We start from the raw sequence: 24699 nt of genomic DNA on the forward strand, positions 1-24699 counted from the left end.
TATCTCTCCTGCCGCATCGCCGTTCTCCTGCCCTTCCCTGAAGCTCTCTGGCTGCATCGCCGTTCTCCTGCCCTTTCCTGAAGCTCTCCGGCCGCATCGCCGTTCTCCTGCCCTTTCCTGAAGCTCTCCTGTCGCATCGCCGTTTTCCTGCCCTTTCCTGAATCTCTCCTGTCGCATCGCCGTTTTCCTGCCCTTCCCTGAAGCTCTCCTGCCGCATCACCGTTCTCCTGCCCTTCCCTGAAGTTCTCCTGCCGCATCTCCGTTCTCCTGCCCTTTCCTGAAGCTCTCCTGCTGCATCGCTGTTTTCCTGGCCTTCCCTGAAGCTCTCCTGCTGCATCACTGTTCTCCTGCCCTTCCCTGAAGCTCTCCTGCTGCATCTCCTTTCTCCTGCCCTTCCCTAAAGCTCTCCTGCCGCATCTCTGTTCTCCTGCCCTTCTCTGAAGCACTCCTGCCGCATCTCCATTCTCCTGCCCTTCCCTGAAGTTCTCCTGCCGCATCGCTGTTCTCCTGCCCTTCCCTGAAGCTCTCCTGCCGCATCGCTGTTCTCCTGCCCTTCCCTGAAGCTCTCCTGCCGCATCGCTTTTCCTGCCCTTTCCTGAAGCTCTCCTGCCGCAACGCCATTTTCCTGCCCTTCCCTGAAGCTCTCCTGCAGCATCGCCGTTCTCCTGCCCTTCCCCGAAGCTCTCCTGCCCTTCCCCACCCAGCGAGCCTGTGGTTTTAACCTGCAGGATTAAAGCGGGTTAAAACCGCGGACTCACAGGGCTAAAAACTAACAAAAAAAAGTTTTCAAGTTAAAAAAAAAAAAAAAGGTCGTGTCTCAGACGGTCATGCGCAGACCATCTACAGATGGTCTGCGCATGTGCGGGGATCGCTATAGAGCAATCCGTGCAGGCAGATGGGGGCGTTCCTCTGATCGCCCCCATCTGCATATTTTTCGTTCCTGAATTCATCAGAAGGTTAGTGAATACCAGCCTAGGATGTAAAGTTTCACGCTAAACAATTGTTTGCAGTCTCTCTGATTATTTTATCTTTTGGCCCAACAGTTCCCTTTCCTTCACAACCTCCCCCAACTCTTTGTCCTTCCAGCACAGTTGGTCTTTTATACTATGGTTTCATGAACCCTCTTTGTTCACCCTTCCCTGGGTTTTCCCCATTATCCCAGGACAAGCAGGCAGCATATTCTTTACGCATGGGTGACGTCACCGACGGAGCCCACGGTACGGACCTTTTTACTAGAAAGTTCTAGTTGGCCGCACCGCGCGTGCGCGAGTGCCTTCCCGCCCGACGGAGGAGTGCGTGGTCCCCAGTTTCTTCGTTTCCGCGGAGCGAAGAAGACGTGTGTTTTTCAACGTCGTTGAAATACTCCTTTTTGCCTTCCCGCTCGCGTTCTTTTTTCGATTTTTTCACCTTCGGGTGCTTTTTTCTTTCTATTACAAAAAAAATAATTTCTTTCTTTTGATTTATTTTTCGTTCCTGCCCCGGCGGGGCCTGTTAGCACGATCCAGGCCTCGGGGTTTGATTTTGCGGAGGCCGTGTTCCCATTCATGCCCCCGCAGCCCGGTTTTAAGAAGTGCCAGCGGTGTGCACGCCCGATCTCCCTCACTGATCCACACAACTGGTGCTTACAGTGCTTGGGACCGGATCATCGGGCGGATTCCTGCACCCGCTGTGCCACTCTTAAAAAACGCACTTTGAAGAATCGTCAAATCCAACAAAATCTACTTTTCGGCACCGGCCCGACTATGGATTCGACCTCTTCATCTGCGGCACCGTCGAAATCGACACCGACCACTTCGACACCGCCTGAGTCGACATCGGCGCCCCCGGCGCCAGGTAAGCCGGCTAAGAAGCCTTCCACCCTTGAGCGCCCTCCCTCTTCGGGGACGACACCAGTCCTTTCGGCTCCACGCCGAGCCAAAAAAACGCTCCACTCCGATTTCGGTGAGTGCCTCGTCATCGGCCCCCTCATCGCCGGAGTGTAGAGCGGCACCTATGGAACCAAAGAAGAAAAAAGTGGTTCCGGTGCCTCCCCTGGATGACCGCATTGCGGCCATCCTCCAGGACAAGTTGCAGGAACAACTCCACAAGCAACTTAAGCAGCTCTTACCCTCTATCTTGGCACCGCTGCTCTCGGTACCAGACCGGCCCGAGCCCCATACCGTCCAACCGGTATCCACTCCTTCGGTACCTATGGACTCCTCCATGCCCATTCTCTCGGCACCGCATCTCCACTCCCATGCCGAGGCTATGGCCTTGACGACGACCGATCCTCCTCGGGACCGGGCAGGGCACCGGTCTCCTCACGACTCTGACCGACACCGTACTTCTCGGGACCGAGACAGACACAGGTCTACATCACCCGGTAACGTCTCGGTACGCTCAGGCAAATCTTTGTCTAAAACTCACCATGCCGAGCCTTCCACTCCAGTCTCTCGACACGCACATACCGATGTCAGAGACCCGGACCTATGGGAACAATCCCCCACCGGTACCGAGGAGGATGCATCGTCGTCGGACGAAGAGCCTTCGGCACCCGATACCGCATCTAAACCTGAACAATCTTCCTTCTCAAAATTTCTCAGGGAGTTGTCGGGTGCTTTGTCTTTGCCACTGGAATCTGACTCTAAGAAGTCACAAGCTTTCCTGGAGGCATTAGATTTTGATCAACCTCCCAAGGAGTTCCTAAAGTTGCCCGTGCATGATATCTTACGGGAAACTTTTTATAAAAATTGGGAGAACCCGTTGACTGTTCCTGGGGCTCCCCGTAAATTAGACAGCCTCTATAGGGTTATACCAATCCCAGGATTTGATAAACCCCAACTCCCTCATGAGTCTCTCCTGGTGGAGTCCACTTTAAAAAAGACTCAGGGCTCTAGTGTCTATGCCTCCACCCCTCCTGGCAGAGAAGGCAAAACTATGGACAAGTTTGGCAAGCGGCTCTATCAGAATGCCATGCTTGCCAACAGGGCAAACAACTACTCGTTCCATTTTTCATTCTATCTCAAACATCTGGTAATGCAACTCTCCGCCATGCAAAAGTACATGCCAGAGCATAAAGTCCCACTTTTCCAACAGCATGTCTCCAGCCTGCTTCAATTAAGAAAATTTATGGTGCGCTCTATCTACGACTCTTTTGAGCTCACCTCCCGTGCATCTGCCATTGCCGTGGCCATGCGCCGCCTAGCCTGGCTCAGGGTCTCTGATCTGGACGTCAACCATCAAGACCGATTAGCCAACGCCCCATGCCTTGGTGATGAATTGTTCGGAGAGTCCCTGGATACCACCACGCGAAAACTCTCTGCCCATGAGACCAGATGGGACACTCTCATTAAACCTAAGAAAAAGGCTCCACCTGCTCGCCCTTACAGGCCACAGACCTCATACCAGCGCAGGTTTTCCGCTAGGCCGCTCAATCCACCTCCACAGCAACCCAGGCGGGCCCGCCAACACCAGCACGCCCAGGCTCGTGCCCAGTCTAACCAACCGGCCAAGGCTCTTCCTCCTGCCAAACCTTCTCAGCCCTTTTGACTCCTCTCTCCAGGGCTTAGCCAGTCTTCCACCCTCATTGCCTCTTCCTCAGCCAATCGGAGGCAGGCTCCGCATCTTCATCAGCCGTTGGGAGGTCATCACATCGGACCAGTGGGTCCTAAACATCATCCGCCATGGCTACTCTCTCAACTTCCAGACTCTTCCACCAGACAATCCTCCCGTAGAGTCTGCTTCTCTTTCAACTCAAACCCCCCTCCTCCTGAGGGAGGTCCAATCCCTCCTTCTCCTCAATGCCATCGAAGAAGTACCTCTGGAACAAAGGGGCCGGGGATTCTACTCCCGTTACTTTCTAGTTCCAAAAAAGACAGGAGACCTGCGTCCCATTCTCGACCTCCGGGACCTCAACAAGTGTCTCGTCAAGGAGAAGTTCAGAATGCTCTCCCTTGCCACACTGTACCCTCATCTCTCTCGGAACGACTGGCTATGTTCCCTGGACCTCAAGGAGGCCTACACTCACATCCCAATCAATCCATCCTCACGTCGCTACCTACGGTTCCAGGTGCACCATCGCCATTATCAGTACAAGGTGCTACCTTTTGGCCTGGCATCATCTCCCAGAGTGTTCACCAAATGCCTCATTGTGGCGGCGGCCTTCCTCAGGTCTCACAACCTCCAGGTGTTTCCCTACTTGGACGATTGGTTAGTGAAAGCACCTACGTCTCCACTTGTGCTACAAGCCACTCATCATACCATCTCTCTCCTCCATCTTCTGGGGTTCGAGATCAACTACCCCAAGTCGCATCTGCTTCCCACACAGCGACTTCAGTTCATCGGAGCGGTTCTCGACACCACACTAATGAGGGCGTTTCTCCCCTCCGATCGTCAGCGAACTCTGCTACACCTGTGTCGTCAGGTGCTCCTTCATCACTCCATTTCTGCCAGACAAATGATGGTCCTCCTGGGCCACATGGCCTCGACGGTACATGTGCTTCCCCTGGCACGACTCCACCTCAGAACACCTCAATGGACTCTGGCCAACCAGTGGTCACAGACCTCGAATCTTCTTTCTCATCCCATCTCTGTGACATCGTCTCTTCAGCGATCTCTACAATGGTGGTTGGACTCCTCAAATCTTTCCAGGGGCCTTCTTTTTCACCTGCCCCCGCATTCCATGATCATCACCACGGATGCCTCCCCTTATGCATGGGGAGCTCACCTGGGAGACCTTCGCACCCAAGGTCTTTGGACCCCGCAGGAGCGTCTCCATCACATCAATTTCCTGGAACTACGAGCCATGTTCTATGCTCTCAAGGCCTTCCAGCACCTTCTTTGCCCTCAGGTTCTGCTTCTGTGCACGGACAACCAAGTTGCCATGTACTACATCAACAAACAGGGCGGCACCGGATCTCGCCTCCTTTGTCAGGAGGCTCTTCGCATTTGGACCTGGGCCACGGCCCGCAGTCTCTTCCTCAAGGCTGTCTACATCCAGGGCGAACAGAACTCCCTGGCCGACAATCTCAGCCGCATCCTTCAACCTCACGAGTGGACTTTGGATCCTCCCACGCTCCACTCCATCTTTGCTCGCTGGGGCACTCCGCAGATAGACCTATTTGCAGCTCCTCACAACCATCAGCTGCCCCAGTTCTGCTCCAGACTCTTCTCTCCTCATCGTCTGGCCCCGGATGCATTCCTTCTCGACTGGACGGATCGGTTCCTCTATGCCTTTCCTCCTCTGCCTCTGATGTTGCGGACTTTGTCCAAACTCCGCAGGGACGGAGCCACCATGATCCTCATAGCTCCCCGGTGGCCTCGTCAGCACTGGTTCTCCCTTCTACTTCAACTCAGCTCCAGGGAGCCCATTCCTCTACCTGTGTTTCCTACTCTACTTACACAGCAACATCACTCTCTACTACATCCCAATCTGTCTTCCCTCCACCTGACAGCTTGGTTTCTCTCGGGCTGACCTCTTCAGGAAATCTGTCTCAGCCTGTCCGTCTCATTTTGGACGCCTCCAGGAAGCCGACCACCCTCCAATGTTACCATCAGAAGTGGACCAGGTTTTCCTCTTGGTGCCTCCGTCATCATCACAATCCCACCTCCTTAGCGGTGGAAACTGTCCTGGACTACTTACTCTCCCTGTCCAACGCAGGCCTCAAGTCTACCTCAATCAGAGTCCATCTCAGTGCCATCACGGCATTCCATGAGCCTGTCCTAGGAAAACCTCTCACGGCTCACCCTCTGGTTTCCCGATTCATGAGGGGCCTCTTCAACGTCAAACCACCTCTGAAGCCTCCTCCGGTCGTCTGGGACCTGAATGTGGTTTTGTCTGCCCTCATGAAACCTCCCTTTGAGCCTCTTGCCACAACTTCGCTCAAATTTCTGACATGGAAGGTTCTTTTCCTCATTGCCATCACCTCTGCCAGGAGGGTTAGTGAGCTTTATGCACTGGTTGCCGACCCACCGTTCACTGTTTTTCACCATGACAAGGTGGTTCTGCGCACCCATCCAAAGTTCCTTCCAAAGGTGGTCTCAGCCTTTCACCTCAACCAGTCCATTGTTTTGCCTGTGTTCTTCCCGAAGCCTCATTCACATCCCGGAGAACAGGCATTGCACAGTCTTGACTGCAAGCGTGCCCTAGCTTACTATCTCGATCGTACGAGGGCTCACCGCTTGTCCCCTCAGCTCTTCCTGACCTTCGACCCGAATCGTTTGGGTCGACCGGTCTCTAAACGGACGCTATCCAACTGGCTTGCAGCTTGCATCGCGTTCTGTTACGCTCGGGCCGGTCTGTCACTAGACGGTGCTGTCACGGCCCACAGGGTAAGAGCTATGGCCGCTTCTGTTGCTTTCCTCCGTTCCACACCGATTGAGGAAATCTGCAAGGCGGCCACCTGGTCCTCAGTTCACACATTCACTACTCACTACTGTCTGGATGCTTTCTCCAGACGGGATGGGCACTTCGGCCAATCTGTACTTCAGAATTTATTTTCCTAATGGCCAACCATCCCTCCTCCCTCTTTGTTAGCTTGGAGGTCACCCATGCGTAAAGAATATGCTGCCTGCTTGTCCTGGGATAAAGCACAGTTACTTACCGTAACAGGTGTTATCCAGGGACAGCAGGCAGATATTCTTACGTCCCACCCTCCTCCCCGGGTTGGCTTCTTAGCTGGCTTATACTAACTGGGGACCACGCACTCCTCCGTCGGGCGGGAAGGCACTCGCGCACGCGCGGTGCGGCCAACTAGAACTTTCTAGTAAAAAGGTCCGTACCGTGGGCTCCGTCGGTGACGTCACCCATGCGTAAAGAATATCTGCCTGCTGTCCCTGGATAACACCTGTTACGGTAAGTAACTGTGCTTTTTTGTGTAACCTTTCTAACTAAGCTATCACTGGGTTAAACAAACAACACAAGGCTGATTTAAGGGGGTTGTGGCGCCCTGAACCGGTTTTTTGTTCTCATGCCGCCTTCTTTGAATCAGTCTGGGTTGTTTTTAACATCTGGGAATTAAGTCCGTTCTGAATCCTTTTGAATGTTATGCAGTTAAGACTGAAATATCTCACACTGATGTATAGAATGTATGTACTATATCTATATCTATAGATAGATATATTCTATATAATTTTTTTTTTTTTTTACCATCAAGAATTTGTATTCAAGTTATTTAATTGAAGTTAATGAACTCAAAACCTTTTGTTATAGCGAAATGAATTAGTGACACTTGTCGAATACCCATTTAAGAATGTCCCGTGAAATCGTGAGCATGCACATATATGTCCCGTGTGTTTAGTCCTGGAGTTTGAATGCTGAAGCTTGCTTACTTGCATGGAGACTTAACTTGGGGGACCTTTTACAAAGCTTTGGATGAGGTGTCTACCACGGGGCTGTGAGGTAAATGCTCTGATGCTCATAGGAGCACCTGATCATTTACCTTGCTGGCCCGCGGTAAAAACCTCTACCGCAGCTTTGTAAATGCCGGCGTTAGTTTGGTGTAGCGTTTCCAGATTTTGCATCTGGGAAAAAAGGGGACGCGTGACCCCGCCCCATTCCACCAACCCCAGCCCAGTGCAAATCTCATCTCTTCGGGCTGAGTCTGGAGTGCATCTGCGCAGATGTGATGACGTCGCACGCACATGTGTATGATGTCACCACATGTATGATGTCACTCCAGACTCGGGTCCCCGATTTCGTCAGCTTTTCAAAACCCGGACAAAGTGCCCAGGTTTTCAAAAGCCTGGACAGTCCTCCAAAAAGAGGACATGTCCGGGTAAATCCAGATGTTCGGTAACTCTAGTTTGGTGCCAAGGGCAAGTCACTTAATCCCCGTTGCCCCAGGTACATTAGATAGAGTGGGAACCCACTGGGAAAGTGAGGGAAAAATGCTTGAGTACCTGAACAATTTGTCATCCGCATAGTTGGTGCAGGCATTGATATTATCCATTTTGGACTACTGTAATATTGTCTATTTGGGCGCACTAAAGAAAGTGGTGAGAAAATTAAGACTAGTGCAGAATACGATTGTTATAAGTATAAATTGTATGTTTAATAATGCGTTTTTTATGAAATATTTATGTTCAGATAATTGTATTGCATTGTCTAAGTTTTGAAAAAATCAATAAAGATTTATTAAAAAAAAAAAAAAAAAAGAATAGTGCAGAATACGGCTATTCGCCTGATATTCGGACTGAAGAAAAGTGATCATATCAGTCCACACTACCGATCATTGCACTGGTTGCCAGTGGAGGCACAAGTAATGTTTAAATTCTCATGCCTCTGTTTTAAGTCAGTCTGGGGATTGGCACCTATATACCTGCTATCTCATTTTGTGCTATACAGTGGTGCCTCACACAACGAACTTAATTGGTTCCAGGAGCAAGTTTGTTATGCGAAAAGTTCGTTATGTGAAACGCGTTTTCCCATAACAATACATGTTAAAAAAAATAATTCGTTCTGTAGCATAAAATATGCTAAGATGACATAAAAAAAGATAAATTTTTTGTTATTATTTTTATTTAGATACATCTAAAAACATAATTGTTTTTTAAAACAACACACATTTTTTAAATTTAAAGACAGACTAAGTAGAGTCTAATTTTACAGTGAGAGAGGGCAGAGTCTCAGCGGCAAAAACTGGGACTTAACTGTTCATTTTTTTTTTCTTGGCTTATTTTTGGTTGGCCCGGTGGTTTTCATGTTCTGTGGTGTTAGTTTTTTCTCTTTTTCGGTGCAGTAACATGGCAGCAGAGGTGGTTAAAAGTTGTTTCCGGTGTGGGAAGCGGCAAACACCATCGGGGTTATGCGCTGCAGGGTATGTGGACGCTTCGGGGGAAGATGTAGTAATGGCGCCGGTTGAGTTGGCATTTTCCCGGCCGAATGATGTGCATTCAGTTTCGCTGGCTCTCTCAGTGGATGCAGCCGCATCGGCGGTGCAGGACCCACAGCTGCTTGATACCGTGCTTCTTTCCCTGCCGACATCACTTTCTCTTCTCGGCGGGGTGTCGGCTGTAGCGCCAGTGCTTGTTTCACAGGGAGCCAGGCGGAGAGAGGGCAGTTAAGCGCGGTGCCTGCGCGGAAGGATGCAGCTCGGGCGACTTCGTTGTGTGAAACGAAGTTCGTTGTGGGAAGCAAGACATGAAGTTCGTTGTGCGCAGCGTTCGCTGTGCGAGGCGTTCGTTATGCAAGGCACCACTGTATAATCCTGTGAGGATAACCAGGAATTGCAACCTATTTGCTTACCCAAAGATTTTAGGCTGCAAACTTAGGTCTTATTTAGACAGGATGCTTGCTTTCCAAGCAAGCAAACAGTCCTGGTTGGGTAATTATATCAGTGGAGCCATGCTGTCCTAAGGCGCTCTTAGAAAAGAAATGAAGACAATATTATCCTTAATCTGTGCTTCATTTTTAACACAATTAATTCTAGTCCATCAATTTAAAATTTTTAATGTCTTTTTTAATACAATAGGTTGTATTCATTTTTTATTATTTTGTATTTCACTCATTGTCCAGTTTTTTCTCTTTTGTGGAAACAGCCTAGAATTCTTTTAAGGCAGTATAGAATAATAAAGTTATGTTATGATATGCGGAATATAAATTATTAGAAAAAAAGAAGGGCATTCTACAGTCCATGTGTTAATACTCTGAGAGAAGTTGGTTACGGCTTCCGAATACGTCCACTCCATTCGTATAATGGTAAAGATGTCTCTCTCTGTCTAACCACAGCAAGAGCTGCTAGACTTGTACACTATAAACCTGCATCGCATTGAAAAAGATGTTCAGCGATGTGACCGGAACTACTGCTACTTTACGCCTGCCAACCTGGAGAAGCTACGTAATATTATGTGCAGGTATCTAATTCACCTGTTGGATGCTATTTTTTTTTTTTCTTTCATATTACATCATTAGCCTGCAAGATCAGGTTGTGAGAGCGTTTCCCTAGTCAAACGTTGTTTTAAGCGGGGCTTTGTAAACTTTTCTTAGGGACCAGACAGCCAGAAAGAGTTTTAGGATATCCACATTGAGGAGATCATATTATAGCACGCCTGTGTCCAAGTTCCAAAAAAGCCTATTTTAAGGCTGTTTTATAAGGGTAAGAAATCCTTCAAATATATATTGTGTGCCTTTATATAACAGGCTTCCAGAACCAGTCCCAAATGCTCATATACAACTTCAACAAAGAAGATGTAAATATGGGTGTGTTCTCTATCCATATATAAACATACTATTTTATATAGTGCATCTCCAGCCCAGTTCTCCCCTATTTACAGATTGCTTAAAATAGCCTTATTTTTTTTTCTTTTTTAATTCTTTATTCATTTTTACATCAAATACATAGTGCAAACAGAAGAACGAACAAGTAATATAGCATACTGCACTCTGTTCCAATCAAATAATATAGTTATTAACTCCCACCTCCCAACCTCCCTCCCTCCCCTCCTAGATGTGTATAACACTTTCACAAAACAAAGGGAAATAATATTAATATATCATAACTTGCAGTAATTTTCTTTTGCTTTTTACGCATGTATACCATGAGGAATTTTTGCAAGAGACTTTTTGTTATGTGTCAAGTATATTTTATATTTTTAAAAAATTGTCTTAGACTCTCATACCATCAAACACATTAACTGGATACGTGTGGAAACGTTTCCACGCATACGTTTCAACCACATATATATATTTTATACACAGAACATGCTTTATCAAATTAGCCTCTGAAACAGTGGCATAGTAAGGGGGGAGGACCACCAAGGCATCGTCATGGTCGGGGCACGGCACCCGTTTTCCTCTCCGCCCCTCCCCCCACCCATCGCACGCGTGGGCTCCTTCCCTTGTACCTCTTTAATTTTCCCGGAGTGAGCAGTATTAAGAACTTGCTGACCTTGTTGCTGTCGGCTCTCTCTGACGTCGCTTCCGGATCCTGCGCCTAGGAAGTGACGTTGGCACTGGGAAAATTGAAGAGGTACAGGGAAGGAAAGAGGGTGGAGAAGAGGGCGGGGTAGGGCGCCAGCACATTGGGTGCCACTCGCCCTCGCTACGCCACTGCTCTGAGGGGAGCAGTTTTATCAAGGACGCCAAAGGTTAAGCACCAAGATGAAGCATGCTAAGTGTTAATTCTGTAACGCCATCTGGGTGCCCAGATCCTGTTATAAAATGCTAGTGTTACTCAACATTTAGATTCGCCCAGTGATGTCTTGTCACTAGTAGGCATAAATGCACACACCTAAAGGTGGCAACTTTGCACATAGCTTATGGCATTTTGTAAGTTATGTGCATAAATGCAGGTCCTCCCCCATGCTCCACCAAAGCCTTGCCCATGTGTATGCCCTCCCCCACACACACCTTGCATTTCCACATTATGGACTAGATTCAGTAAGTGGCACCTAAATTTGGGTGTTGAAAATAAAGAGCGTTGATTGCGATTCGAGAAACGGCGCTTGAGTTGGACGCCATTTATAGAATAGCGCTTGGTGCCAGGATCCACACCCAATTTTGGGCACGAGGATTTGCACCAACTGAAACTTGGGGTAAAATGCTCGCGTCTAAATTAGGCAAAGATTCCATAATAATGGACACATCTTTAGTGAACGCCCCCGCTCCGCCCATGCTCCTCCCATGGCCACATCCTTATTTCCAGTTTTTTATTTTTATTATTCTTTATTTTTGTCAACTTTCATTGGGGTTTGGGGGTTTAATTTTTGGGTTATTTTATTTCTTTAATAAAAAGTTTACATATAATTTAGGGGGATAGGGAAGGGAGGATAGGGGAGAAAGGTGAATAAGGAAAAGGGAAGGGGGGTAGGAAATAGGGGGAGGGTATTGAGAGATGCAATGGGTAATTTGGAAATATATTTTGAAGTAATGAAAAACATTTGATGGAAATTAATATGATGAAGTTTAAAGTAATGACTATTTTATTGTATTTTATTATTGTATGTTTACTGATTTCTTCAATAAAATGTTATAAATTTAAAAAATTTTACACACGCATCTTGATAGAATACCATCTAGCAAGTTGCCTACGTAAATAATTCCAGTTGTTACCAATTAGCACAAATAATTATTAGCCCCCGAGTTCTGGCATTAATTGGCTGTTTATTAAAATTAAATTGCGTGCCCAAATTGGGTGTGTGCCCAAATTTGTTCACTCTGCAAGTTGCACACCTAAGTTACAAACTAGTTCAAGTTTAATTTATTTGATATACCCGTTAATAAAACCAAGGTAAATCTAAGCGGTGTACAATAAAAATATTTATTTATTTTTAAAATTTATATACCGTCTAAAACTAAATGGTAAGGAACAAAAGTTAAAACATACACACACACAAAAACATTAAACAAGCAGCTAGAGAAGCATTAAGAGAAAAAAAGGTTAAAAATAAAACCAAAAATGTTGGGGGAAAGGGAAGAGAAGAATGATAAGGTTGAAAAATGGAAACATTTTCTTCAATCTGCCCACAAGAGATGAAGTCAAGAGAGCAGATATGGAAGGGATTGTATACAAGCTTTTGCATTCGGCAGAAATTAAGAATAGAAAGCCAAGGAGAAATAGTATGCTCTTTAATTGCATCTTGAAAGTTGTAAATGATTTTTCAGAACGGTGATAGTAAGGCAAAGAGATCCAAAAAGTATCTAACTTAACAGCCTGTTATACAGGGTGGGCCACGGAAAAGTAGCCCGCCTCTAATACCAGAGCCAGAGAAAATGGTGTTCTCCCTGGAATAGCGATTGTGGAAGGCTACATGCGAAGTGGATCGATAAACGCAAGAGGCCTTCGCCGACAAGTACCCAGGAACAAAACCTGGCTGAACGTTGTATTCCGGAGTTTGGTTTGGAAATGGGCGTCAAACCAGCTCTTCGCATCAGTCCGGACGCCCGAAGTCGTCCGTGACATTCGGTGGTGGATTGCAATTAGCACCCTCCTCCACCCCCTCCCCCCCCGAAAATCAACTCGAAGACTCTCTCAGCAAGTTTGGTGTATCAGGAGCAACGTGTGGGCGGGTACTGAAATCTCTGAACCTCAAGCCGTACCAAATAATATGTGTGCAAGAACTGAAAGAGCCCGGCAAAGCTAAAAATACGTGCATAGACGTGAACGGGGACCACTTTCACAATCTTGTAACTTGTGGATAAGTGAATAAAAGCAGTCCACTTGCTCGTTCATGTTGTCATGCTATCGCTGGAGGCGGGCTGCTTTTCCGTGGCCCACCCTGTCGAATGCGGAGGTGAAGGTACATGAGAGATACATGCAATATGCTGGGTTTCCAGTAGACGCAATCAGGCCGTTTCCCAAAGGGAAGGGATTTTGAATTTAGTTCACACCTTTTTTTTACAAGTTGTTGCTCAAAGCAAGTTACGTTCGGGTACAGTAAGTATTTTCCCATCCCCAGAGTGCTCACAATCTAAGGGGCCCTTTTACTAAGCCGTGCTAAAACGTGGTTTGCACTATTAGTGTGTGGTTTTGTTGAGGTGGTTTTTGGTTTTTGTTTTTTTCAAGCACTGAGGCCACTTTTAGTGTGGCTGTAAAGTGACTGCGATTTTTTTTCTTTTTTTCCCATTAATGGCCAGGTGCTAATTTCCCAATTAGTGTGTAACTAGATTTAGTCTTGAATTAGTGTGTGGCCATTAGCATGTGAGCCTTTTACTGCCACCTATTTTGTGGGTGGGGGGTGGGGCTCTTGCACTAATCAGTTAACGGGTAGCAAAGCCCATGCAGATTATTGCAGGGAACGCCTACTCTCTCCAAACACCCCCTCCATGCTTAAAAAAATAAAATAATTTTAGCGCCTGGATAGCATGTGCTCAGTGGCATAGTAAGGGGGAGTGGTCTGCCCTGGGCACGGTCTTGTAAGGGCGCCCCACTCCCTGCTGTGTGCATGTGAGCCTCTTGCCTTTCCTCTCATATCTTTTTTACTTCCCGGCGCAAAGTTCCTGCCCGCGTCGGCATCGACGCTCTCTTACGTCACTTCAGGACCCCACGCCTAGGAAATGACATCAAAGGGCGAGCTGACACCAACATGGGCATGCTGCTGACGCCGGAGAAGTTAAAAAGGGAAGGGGGCGCACATATGTGGCAGGGGGGCAGGAGGGGGCACCTCTCACTCTTGCTACACTACTTCATGTGCTGAGGAATGCCTGAGCGCGTTTTGTGGTAGCGCCTTTTTAATCAGTGGTAAGGACGCATTAATGCAGGGATCTCAAAGTCCCTCCTTGAGGGCCGCAATCCAGTCGGGTTTTCAGGATTTCCCCAATGAATATGCATTGAAAGCAGTGCATGCACATAGATTTCATGCATATTCATTGGGGAAATCCTGAAAACCCGACTGGATTGCGGCCCTCAAGGAGGGACTTTGAGACCCCTGCATTAATGCTTACTGTAGAATAGTAATAGAACCCCCTAGAGGCAGACATGGGCAACTCTGGTCCTCAAGGGCCCAGAATCCAGTCGGGTTTTCAGGATTTCCCCAATGAATATGCTTGAAATCTATTTGCATGCACTGCTTTCAATCCATATTCATTGGGGAAATCCTGAAAACCCAACTGGATTCCGGCCCTCGAGGACCGGAGTTGCCCATGTCTGCCCTAAGGCAGTGGAGGATAAAGTAACTGACTTGCTCGAGATCCAGGTAGCCACAGTGGAATATGAAGCGAGTTACCCTGATTCTCGGCTCCCTGTTCTTATCATTAGATCACTGCTTTACTCCATAGATACAGAGCAGGGGAAAATGGGTTAGTAAATTGGCCCTTACAGGAATATTGGGAAGGCCGGTGGAAGCCAAAAGCTTGGACAGGAAACCTTGTTATCACAGCGATGGTTTGTGCAGCCTGTTTAATTGTGCCTTGCATTTCCTTGAGGTTTTCGGCCACTGTTTTTGGAAACTTGTTAATGAAGCACAAATGTAGCCACATCCAAGAAGTGTCAGCAAATATCTTTTTTTTTTTTTTTTTTATTCATTTCTAAACTGTTCCATTAGCTACATCTGGCAACATATTGAGATTGGATATGTACAAGGAATGTGTGACCTTCTCGCTCCTCTCTTGGTCATCCTTGATGACGGTAAGTGATCTGTCTTTCTGCAAGCCTGATTTTCAAGGCCGGACCAACCATTAGGCAAAACTAGGCAGTCATTTAGGGCAACAGCATCTTGGGGGCAGCAGAAAGAGCTGCTGTAAACAACAGATCTCTTAGTCATAAAAACTGAAAAGAACTGTCAGCACCTACTTTAACCTACGTTTTCCATAGGACATTTATCATGACGGCTAAGTGAAATGATCAAAATCATGGAGGCTTCATGCTAGAGGCCTGAAAATTTAAATGAGGTGGGAATGTAAGGCTGGGTGCCCTCTACCTTTGAATTTATTCTGCTCATTTTTTAAATCAGAGAAATTGTAAGGCCGATTCTCAAAAGAGTCTAGGTCTTTAATTGCAGGGAATGTCTACTCTCTCCTTAATAGGTCCCCTTGATTAAATAAGGCTGAGTCTTAAATGTAGGCCTTAAGTTTCACCAGGGACCAAAATTAGCTGCTTAAAAATTTGGGAGACCAGGGTGGAGAAAAAGTTACGAGCTTATGCAAATATAGAACAGTCAAGCCATTGTGACATTACTGATGAGGCTGGCTCTTAGGCATTGGTGGAATGAGACATTATGACATCACAATCTCAACTCTGGAATGTTGCTACTCTTTGGGTTTCTGCCAAGTAGGGCTAGTCTCAGTTAGGGCGCTGGTCTTTGACCTGGGGGCCGCCGCGTGAGCGGACTGCTGGGCACGATGGACCACTGGTCTGACCCAGCAGCGGCAATTCTTATGTTCTTAATTATTTATTGTTAGCAAGAAGTTCATTTTTAAGCTGCATTGAAATAAAAATAAATAAATAAATAATGCATTATTTATTTTAGTATTTATTTACCACTTATAACCTAAGTGGTTTACATTCAGGTATTCAAGCATTTTCTCTGTCTGTCCTGATGGGCTCACATTCTATCTAATGTACCTAGTAAGTGACTTGCCCTTTCTTTAAACAGGTCTTAATGGAAGAGAGAAATCTAATCCAACAATATACCTCTCCCGAATCACCTTATTTACTAGATAGTAAAAAGATCTGTTTAATTATAGACTGCTTATTTGTACGGGGAAAAGCCTCAGATCCCCGCACGCCACCAGAGCTAGATAGGGACGTTATTTCATAGGCTCAAACAACCCTCAATGTTGTTCTTGAATTTTTGGCAAAATAAATTCAGTGAAAAATTCTTAACTGAACACTTATTAAAAAACTAGTAAACTTATCTGGCTATGCTATGCTGCCGGGTACACGCTGTTGTGGTCCGTGTGTGTGGCGCAGGGGTTAAGAGCTACAGCCTCAGCACCCTGAGGCTGTGGGTTCAAATCCCTCACTGCTCCTTGTGACCCTGGGCAAGTCACTTAATCCCCCCATTGCCTCAGGTACATTAGATAGATTGTGAGCCCGCCAGGACAGACAGGGAAAAATGCTTGAGTACCTGAATAAATTCATGTAAACCATTCTGTGCTCCCTCAGGAGAACAGTATAGAAAATTGATCCAAATAGTTTGAAAAGTTTCAGCCTCTGATAACCAGAGTTGGTATTGTGACATCATAATGCCTCATTCTACCAATGCCTAAGAGCCAACCTCATCAATGATGTCACAATGGCTTGATTGTCCTTTACTTGGCTCACTATTATTACATTTTGATTTCTAGAGTGGCACAGTGGTTAGAGCTGCAGCCTCGGCACCCTGAGGCTGTGGGTTCAAATCCCTCACTGCTCCTTGTGACCCTGGGCAAGTCACTTAATCCCGTCATTGCCCGAGGTACTCTAGATAGAGTTTGAGCCCACCGGGACAGATAGGGAAATATGATAAAGTACCTGAATGTAAACCACATAGGATATAAGTAGTATATAAATAATTTAATTAATTAATTACCTAATAGTGTGACGTGATAGGTGTAGTGTCATAAGGGTTCCAGAGTTCTCAGATTCTCAGACATTGTAAGCACTTTCAGGAACCACCTGTGAAACCTGGAATTTTGCATTGTGTTTCATGACAGCTGCTCTGTTCACTGGGGCCAGAACCTCTCCTGATTCTTCTCAGTAAAATAAACAGCCCTAGATTCTTTCCTTTCTCCAGAAGTTATCAGTGTTTATTCACAGCCAGTCAGCTGGCCAGAAGCCAACACAGCTGTGGTAGATATGAGATTCAGACAGATATATGGTCAGTTTCCTCTCTACCCTCTATCTATGAGCTTGCAAGCTCTGCAGAGTGGCTGGAAATTGATTAATGAGTGGCTGGTACATTTGGGTTCCATTTTAAAATGGATTAATGAAAGGCTGTTCCGTGTTTCTGCTGCTCTGATCCATTCATGAACTGCTCTCTTTGAATTTCTATCCCTTGCTGTCTCCAATTACTCACAGAGGCCCTGGCATTCAGCTGTTTCACTGAGCTGATGAAGCGAATGAACCAGAACTTTCCACACGGAGGCGCCATGGATACGCACTTTGCTAACATGAGATCTTTGATTCAGGTAAGCATCTGAGCCAAAAGGAGGAAAAACTTTGAAGGTGATTTTATATTTTGACCTGCAAATTCCCGATGATGGTGCCCCCCCACCAAAAAAAAAAAAAAAAAAGTTACATAAACTTTGTCCACAATAAATTATATTTGAAAATGTCCCAATACAGCAGCAGCAAACTACTTCATTGTTATGGCTCAGTGCTGTTAAACATGAGATGCTGGAGACCCGAATGTCAATTCTCACTGCACTGACCTCAGTGGTGACTCATTTCACATGGGCACCACAGACCCATGATTCACCTGGGTCATCGTCGGTCAGTGTTGCAATTTTTATGTAATTTTACTAAACTTATTTATCGAAAGCTCTGACAGATTGAGGTTAAAAATGGCAAAGCAGCAAAATGTTCTCATATAAAGCATTGGGGACCAGTCATATACGTCTTTTCCCACTAAAACGCTGAATTGGGCCTTTGCTTGTTTTATTAATCAGAGATCTAAAAAACATTAGGGGGGAAGGTGATATCCCGCAGTGGTCGGTGGATTTTAAAAATATTCCAATTTATATCCACTACTGTAGAGGAGTGAAGCACAAGATAGGATATGTATTTCTAAATGGAGAAAGGACCTCAGTTTCTTCCAGGGAAAGGGAACAATCACCTGGAGGATCTCTATGTCTGCCGTATACAACTTCAAGCAGCATAGGAAAAAACATCCCTGGTCAAAAACTCCATTATAAAATAATATCTGAAAAACTGTTAGTATACAGTCCAGAACATCACAAGTCACTTATCTTTTTGATTCACTGTCCTCCAGGTGCTCCAGGTTTTAGTATATTCCTCTTGCTATTTTGGATTATTCGGTGGATTTTAAGCCATTTCCAGCTGTGGTGTGAATTAACACTGGATATTCAATATCGGGCCAAAAAACTCCATCCAAAACTTGCAGTAACCCTTATGCCTGCAGGTCTCATCTTTATGTAGGTACAGTACGTTTTGGATGGATTTTGGAGGGCTCACCATACAATACAGTGGTACCTTGGATTACGAGCATAATCCGTTCCAGGAGCATGCTCGTAATCCAAAATGCTCGTTTATCAAAGCGAGTTTCCCCATAGGAAATAATGGAAACTCGCTTTGATAGGTTCCCATCCCCCCCCCCCCCCCCCCAGGCCAGCAGCGCTGCTCCCCCCCCCCCCACGAGAATTGGCATTGCTCCCCCCGAAGGCCCCCCCACCACCACCATCGGGCACCCCAACCCACCCAAAACCTCTTCTTACTTTGATGTAGCCTCCGCACCTGCACCAGCATGTCTTGTGCTGTGCTGTGCCGGTGCCTGAAAATTTGCCTCCGGTGCTGGGCCTTGAGCATGTGCGCATGCTCAAGGCCTGAGAGTTCACGTTGGACATGAGAGTTCACGTTGGACGTGAACTCTCAGGCCTTTAGCATGCGCACATGCTCAAGGCCCAGCACCGGAGGCAGATTTTCGGGCACCGGCACAGCACAGCACAGGACATGCTGGTGCAGGTGCGGAGGCTACATCAAAGTAAAAAGAGGGTTCGGGTGGGTTGGGGGGGACCTCAGTTCGTGGCGGGGGGGGGGGTGCCCGAAGGCGGCGGGGGGGTGCCCGATGGCGGCGGGGGGTTTGCCGGATTGCAGGGGGGGAGGGTGCCGGGGGTGCCGGTTCGCAGGGGGCGTGCTCGGTTTACGAGGCACCAAGTTTGCAAATGTTTTGCTCGTCTTGCAAAACACTCGCAAACCGGTGCACTCGTAAACCGAGGTACCACTGTATAAGCAGATTATAGTGACATGCGTACCTGAGACTTTTTTGTATGATCTTCACTGAAGTACCCCTTAGTTTGCCCCTCTGTTCTGCTCAGCTGTTTGTGTGGCCATCTGAAGCAGTAATGCAGGCTGGAAGGGGGGTCATGCCTTAATCCCTCCAATGGTCATCTGGTCAGTTTGGTTACCTTTTTGACCCTTATTCGTTTTTAAAACAGGTCTAGCCCCAAACGTCAAAATGGTGCCCTGGGTGTTTTGTTAAAAGTTTGATTATCCCTGCAGAACGGTCCAAGTCCTAAACGCACCCAAAACATGCCTCCTTAAGGTTTAGATGCACTGGAATCAACCAGAAAGACGTCTTGAAAGTTTCTTAAAATTTTTGACCGCACTTCGGTTTATCAACATCACAGTTTACAAGTAATAAAAAGAGAAAGGAACGTCATTAAAACATAGAAAAGAAAAAAATTAAATTAAAAAATTAAAATTGAAGTGTAAATAGCCAAAGAGAGAACTCTACTCCCAATATTTTCAAGGAAATGCTAGACCAAAGAGATGAGTCTTAACCATTGATCCGAGTTTTACATGAGAAAGCTCAGAGCGAATCATAAGTGGAAGAGAATTCCATAAACTAGGAACAGATGCAAAAAAAGCAGAGTTACGTGTTGAGGCCAGTTGCACCGAATGAACCGTGGCAAAGTCAATTGAGCAGATGCCGAACGAAAATTACGAGTAGGCCTGTAAGGAACTAATAATTTTCCCAAATAGGTTGACCAGATTGTAGCGTTTTATAGTCAAATATATTTTATTGAGCTCAACAAAAGAAATGAAACAGGTAAGAATACGCATAACAGCTAAAACAAGCTCAAAACATTTTCAAGAAACCCACACCATACTACAGCTCTCCCCCCCACCTCAAACCCCCAAATCCCCATCCCACCCCAGGTCCTCCTTCCAAGTGAATCCCTAGTTGCGAACTGCATTGCAAAAATAAGCATATGTACTTAGAAAGGGTATAACCATTTAAAAGAATATCAACAGTTGAGTAGGCGGCTACGGGCCACTGAAGTCATAGTAGTCCAAAATGGCTCCCATGTGTGCTGAAAAAAACCGACCTGGGAGCAAGGAGAAGTCCCGCATATCCCGACGCTCCCACATCAGGAGAGTAATCATCCGGCACCTCCACAGGTAGTAGTCGGGCGCCTCCCCATCAAGCCATTTGAGTAGAATACATTTCAAGGCAATAATTAGTGTCCATTTGAGAAAAGCAGCAACTCCTCGTTTACGGGGAGAATAAAGTGGGACAACTCCAAACAGGACCTGTGGAGAACGCTTGACAGTGATACCCCAAATACGTTACACAAAAAGAAAGATGGAGCTCCCAAAGGATTGAATGGAAGGGCAGGTCCAGAACATAGGTCCCAAACCTGCCTCAGGAGCCTGACATCGGAGTCAGGCTGCAGACATACGGAACCCAGCGAGATAAGCCCGCTTAGGAGAAATATACAAGCGAAGAGTCAGAAAGTAGTATATTTACGAAATGCAGACAGCCTGCGAACAGCTTGTAAAATCACATCATCGGGCAGTTCTATAACAAGATCACGAGCCCAGGCTTCCCGCAACCTTGAATGGTCAAACAAGGGGGACTCATCTTTTAAGTGACGATGAAGGAATTTAAGCGGGACAGGAAGTTGGGAACCAATAGAAAAGGCAGTAGATAACAGCTCCTGGCAAGAAGCCGTTAAGGAGCTCAAAGGTAAAGAGTGGAGGTAATGTTGAATTTGTAGGTAAGCAAAATAATCCAGTGGGCAGGAGATCAAATTCGTCCCGCAACTGAGGAAAGGATCGGAGTTTGATTGTAGCGTTTTAAAGGCAAGTGTTAAAGCCTTGTGGATAAGACAAAATTTATTAGGAAGCCAATGATACTCCTTTAGACAAGGAGAGCTATGGTCATAATGCTAAGCATTTACAAGAACTCTAATAGCAATATTCTGCAATTTCTTAATAGATATTGACGGTAATCCAGTGTAAACAATATTGCAATAGTCAAGCTTTGAAGCGACTAAAGCATAAATGAGAGACTCACGACATGTTTTATCAAGATAAGAACGGATAGAACAAATCATACCAAAACGTAAATCTGACCACTTCTCCCCACTCCTGGCCAATCTTCATTGGCTCCCAGTGATTTCCAGAGTCCAATTCAAATGCTCTTGCCTGGCTTTTAAGATTATTCACGGCATCCTTCCTTCCCTAATCCCATTTTCCTTCAACTCCTCGTGCCCTGACTATCAGGACCGCCCATAAATTAAAACTATCCTTCCCCTCCCTACATGGTATTCTCCACGCAGGTAAACTGGGAAAATCACTTCTTTTCAAAATCACAGGTCTCTGGAATGACCTTACTATCCCGCTGCGGAACCTGAGCTCCCTCCATTTATTCCGCAAGCAACTAAAAACCTGGCTCTTCTCTAACATGTAATTTCTTTTCCCTTACTTTTCCACTCGATTTATAAACTTATGTAAACCTTTTCCTACCCTTTCTCATTTTTAAGTTCTTGTAAACCGTGCCGAGCTCTACTTCCGTGGAGATGATGCGGTATATAAACTTAAAGTTTAGTTTAGTTTTAACAAAAGAAGCAGGATTTCACAACCAACGAAATTTGCACATGAAACATGAGTGCACAGTCCATATGAACACCTAAATATTTTCAAATATTTTGAAAGTTAAATAGGTTGGGAACCTAGAAGTCGGTTTTGAAAAATGGCCACTTGGACGTTTTGACTAGTAAGACGTCCAAGTGCCAGTTAATGCTGTCTTTTGGACATGTATCTTTTTTGAAAATGAGACGGCTTTTATTTTCCAGACCGCCTTTTTTTTTTACAGTAAGCTAGGCAGTAATGCAGCACCTTGCTTTTTCTGTCAGATTTTGGATTCTGAGCTCTTCGAACTAATGCACCAAAACGGGGACTACACTCATTTCTACTTCTGCTATCGATGGTTCCTTCTCGACTTCAAACGGGGTAGGTAAAAGGAATGGGAAGAAGCGGACGTGCCCTGCATCTCACTATACCTGCCCTTCATTCATTCTGTGTGGCAGGGAGGTGACATTGATAACGATATTTAGGGTTGAAAGCAATGGTATTATGGTCCAAGGATGCATCATATAACTGCTAATTTGTGGTTGGCAAGTTTATGATGCCAGCATTTAATCGTGAAGAAGTTCAGATACAATTCTGGCCACTCTGGATTGATTGTACAGATCTTTTATCTGCCAATATTTACATGCTAATGTGGAGGGTAATTATATAATAGTAGAAAAGGCACCTGTTCTATAAATGTAATATAAGTGCCTATATATCTTCATAAAATTTTCCCCTAGACAGTTTGTATATATATTTTGTTTCATTCTTCTCTTCCTTTCCTCATTATCATCCCTCCCTGTTCTTATCTTTCTTTCCATTTCCTTTTCATGTCCCCATTTCACTTCCCACTTCCCTCTCTCCCTTCCATCCCATATCTCCTTTCTCCTTCCTTGTCCTTTTTTCTTGTTTTGCAGAAATATGGAGCAGACCAAACAAAAACCGAAAACCAAGCGGATCAGGAGCTGAAGGCATTCCAAACGCAAATACTTTATTAGCAAGAGTAATGGAAGGGTCAAAACTGTGCCCGACTCGGCTGAGTTTCACCTAAACGGGCTTCCTCAGGGGCCTAAAACACCAAGTTGGTGAAGGAAGCTGCTTGCAACAAAACTGATTAAAATGTTTCAAGTTTTATTAAAATTTGATTCAATCGCTTATTACAAATTACTAAACGAATTTACAGAAAATTTTAAATCGGTTATCATAACCTACAATCAAGTTGACGTAAATACTGGTAGCAACATTATATGGACTGACTGGGACTAGGTAAGGAGGCGGAAATACATTATTTTTATAGGAAAGAAAACATTTAAGGAAAAAAAAAAACCAATCAGAGGGAAGTTTGAATAGTAGCCAGGAGAATAAAACAGATAATATTTCTATTGATAGCAGATTATAAATTGAATGTTACTATCCCCCCCTCAAACTTTGCACACTGTTGCTGTTTCAAGCAGTCTTACTCTCAAAGTGAGCCTCTGGTCACATGACTTCCTCATTATTTTGCATGAGCGATACAAGCCAAACAAACCTCCCTTTTTACAAAGCTGCACGGCAATGGCCCTGAAGCCCTTTTTTTTTTTTATATAAACTTTTTTATTCACCAACATGAATGATATACACAGAACCAAGAGAACACAATTATTTTCACAGTACAATGCCTCAATATGGAATATCATGGTAACACCCAACCAGAAATCCCAGATAATAGTGAGAGTCTAGGCCTGTACTCAGATAGCCTGGAGCCCTCCAAAACCAAACTAGAAACAACCCCCCAACCGCTCCAACCCAACACCCCCCACTCCCAAACCCCCGCCCTCAACCCACTGGCAATACGGGGACAACTGGCTTCCGCAAGCGATTGACCACCTGGCTCTTTATCATAGGGGGCAAAGTATCCAAATAAGAAGCCCAAACGGACAGAAAAAGCTTGCTCCGAGATCCAGAAAACCGAGCGGACATGGACTCCCAGACCATTAAAAGATGCAATTTATTGCGCCAATACCAAATGGTGGGCGGGGAGTCCTGAAGCCAATGAGCAAGAATACATTTCATTCCCACAATATAACCCTTACGAATGAGCAGGCTATCACCTGCAGAAAGTCCGCCCAAATAGCCCTCCGCCAAAAAAATAGTCCCTTCCACCGATGAGGGGAGCCGATAACCCACCAAAGATTCCAAATAACCTCGGACCTCCATCCAAAAGGCAGAAATAGATGCACACACCCACACCCCATGAGCCAAAGAATTAGCAACCTGGTGACATTTCAGACAAATAGCCGTAGGAGCACATCCGAAATAAAAAGCCCGCTGCTGAGAGACATATCCCCGATGTAAAACCCGAAAGTGACATTCCTGAAGCTCGGCGCTCTGCACCACCCGAGGTATCCGGCGCACCAGAGGAGCCAAGGACGCCACCCGCGGGCGACATCCCAGGTCCCGGGCCCAAGACGTCAAAAGCCGCTGATAATCCCGCCGTGGCTGCAAAGCCACCAATCTACGATGAAATTGAGAGATAGAAAGCCAATCCCACTGAGCATCGAAGAAAAAGTCGCGTAAAGTGATAGCAAAAGACTGGGTCAATGAGTCCCTGGGCAAGGAGGCTGCATAATGCGAGAGCTGCATATAAGCAAACTGATCCGTCGCACCCAAAGACCAGGACGCCTGGAGAGTCAAAAAAGGAACAGCGCTACCATCCGTCTGTAGAAACTGCTCCAAAGTTCGGAGCCCCTTCCTCGCCCACCGTTTGAAAGCCACATTTTCCTGTCCC

General features: G+C 46.0%; 1 protein-coding gene across 4 annotated transcripts in view; it reads left to right on the top strand.

Moving 5' to 3' along the window:
- The window catches only part of SGSM1 (small G protein signaling modulator 1), a 231719-nt gene that overhangs the window by 183348 nt on the left and 23672 nt on the right, over window positions 1-24699 (top strand). For 3 of the 4 annotated variants that reach the window (XM_033955889.1, XM_033955890.1, XM_033955891.1), the window contains 4 exons: window positions 9707-9831; window positions 14959-15041; window positions 17415-17524; window positions 22217-22313. In XM_033955889.1, the coding sequence (XP_033811780.1) occupies window positions 9707-9831; window positions 14959-15041; window positions 17415-17524; window positions 22217-22313 (415 nt within the window). The remainder of the gene's footprint in view (window positions 1-9706; window positions 9832-14958; window positions 15042-17414; window positions 17525-22216; window positions 22314-24699) is intronic. The other variant, XR_004540413.1, reaches the window with a different exon arrangement.

This window comes from Geotrypetes seraphini, chromosome 8 (genome assembly GCF_902459505.1).
Source record: "Geotrypetes seraphini chromosome 8, aGeoSer1.1, whole genome shotgun sequence".
In the NCBI taxonomy this organism is placed as follows: Eukaryota; Metazoa; Chordata; class Amphibia; order Gymnophiona; family Dermophiidae; genus Geotrypetes; species Geotrypetes seraphini.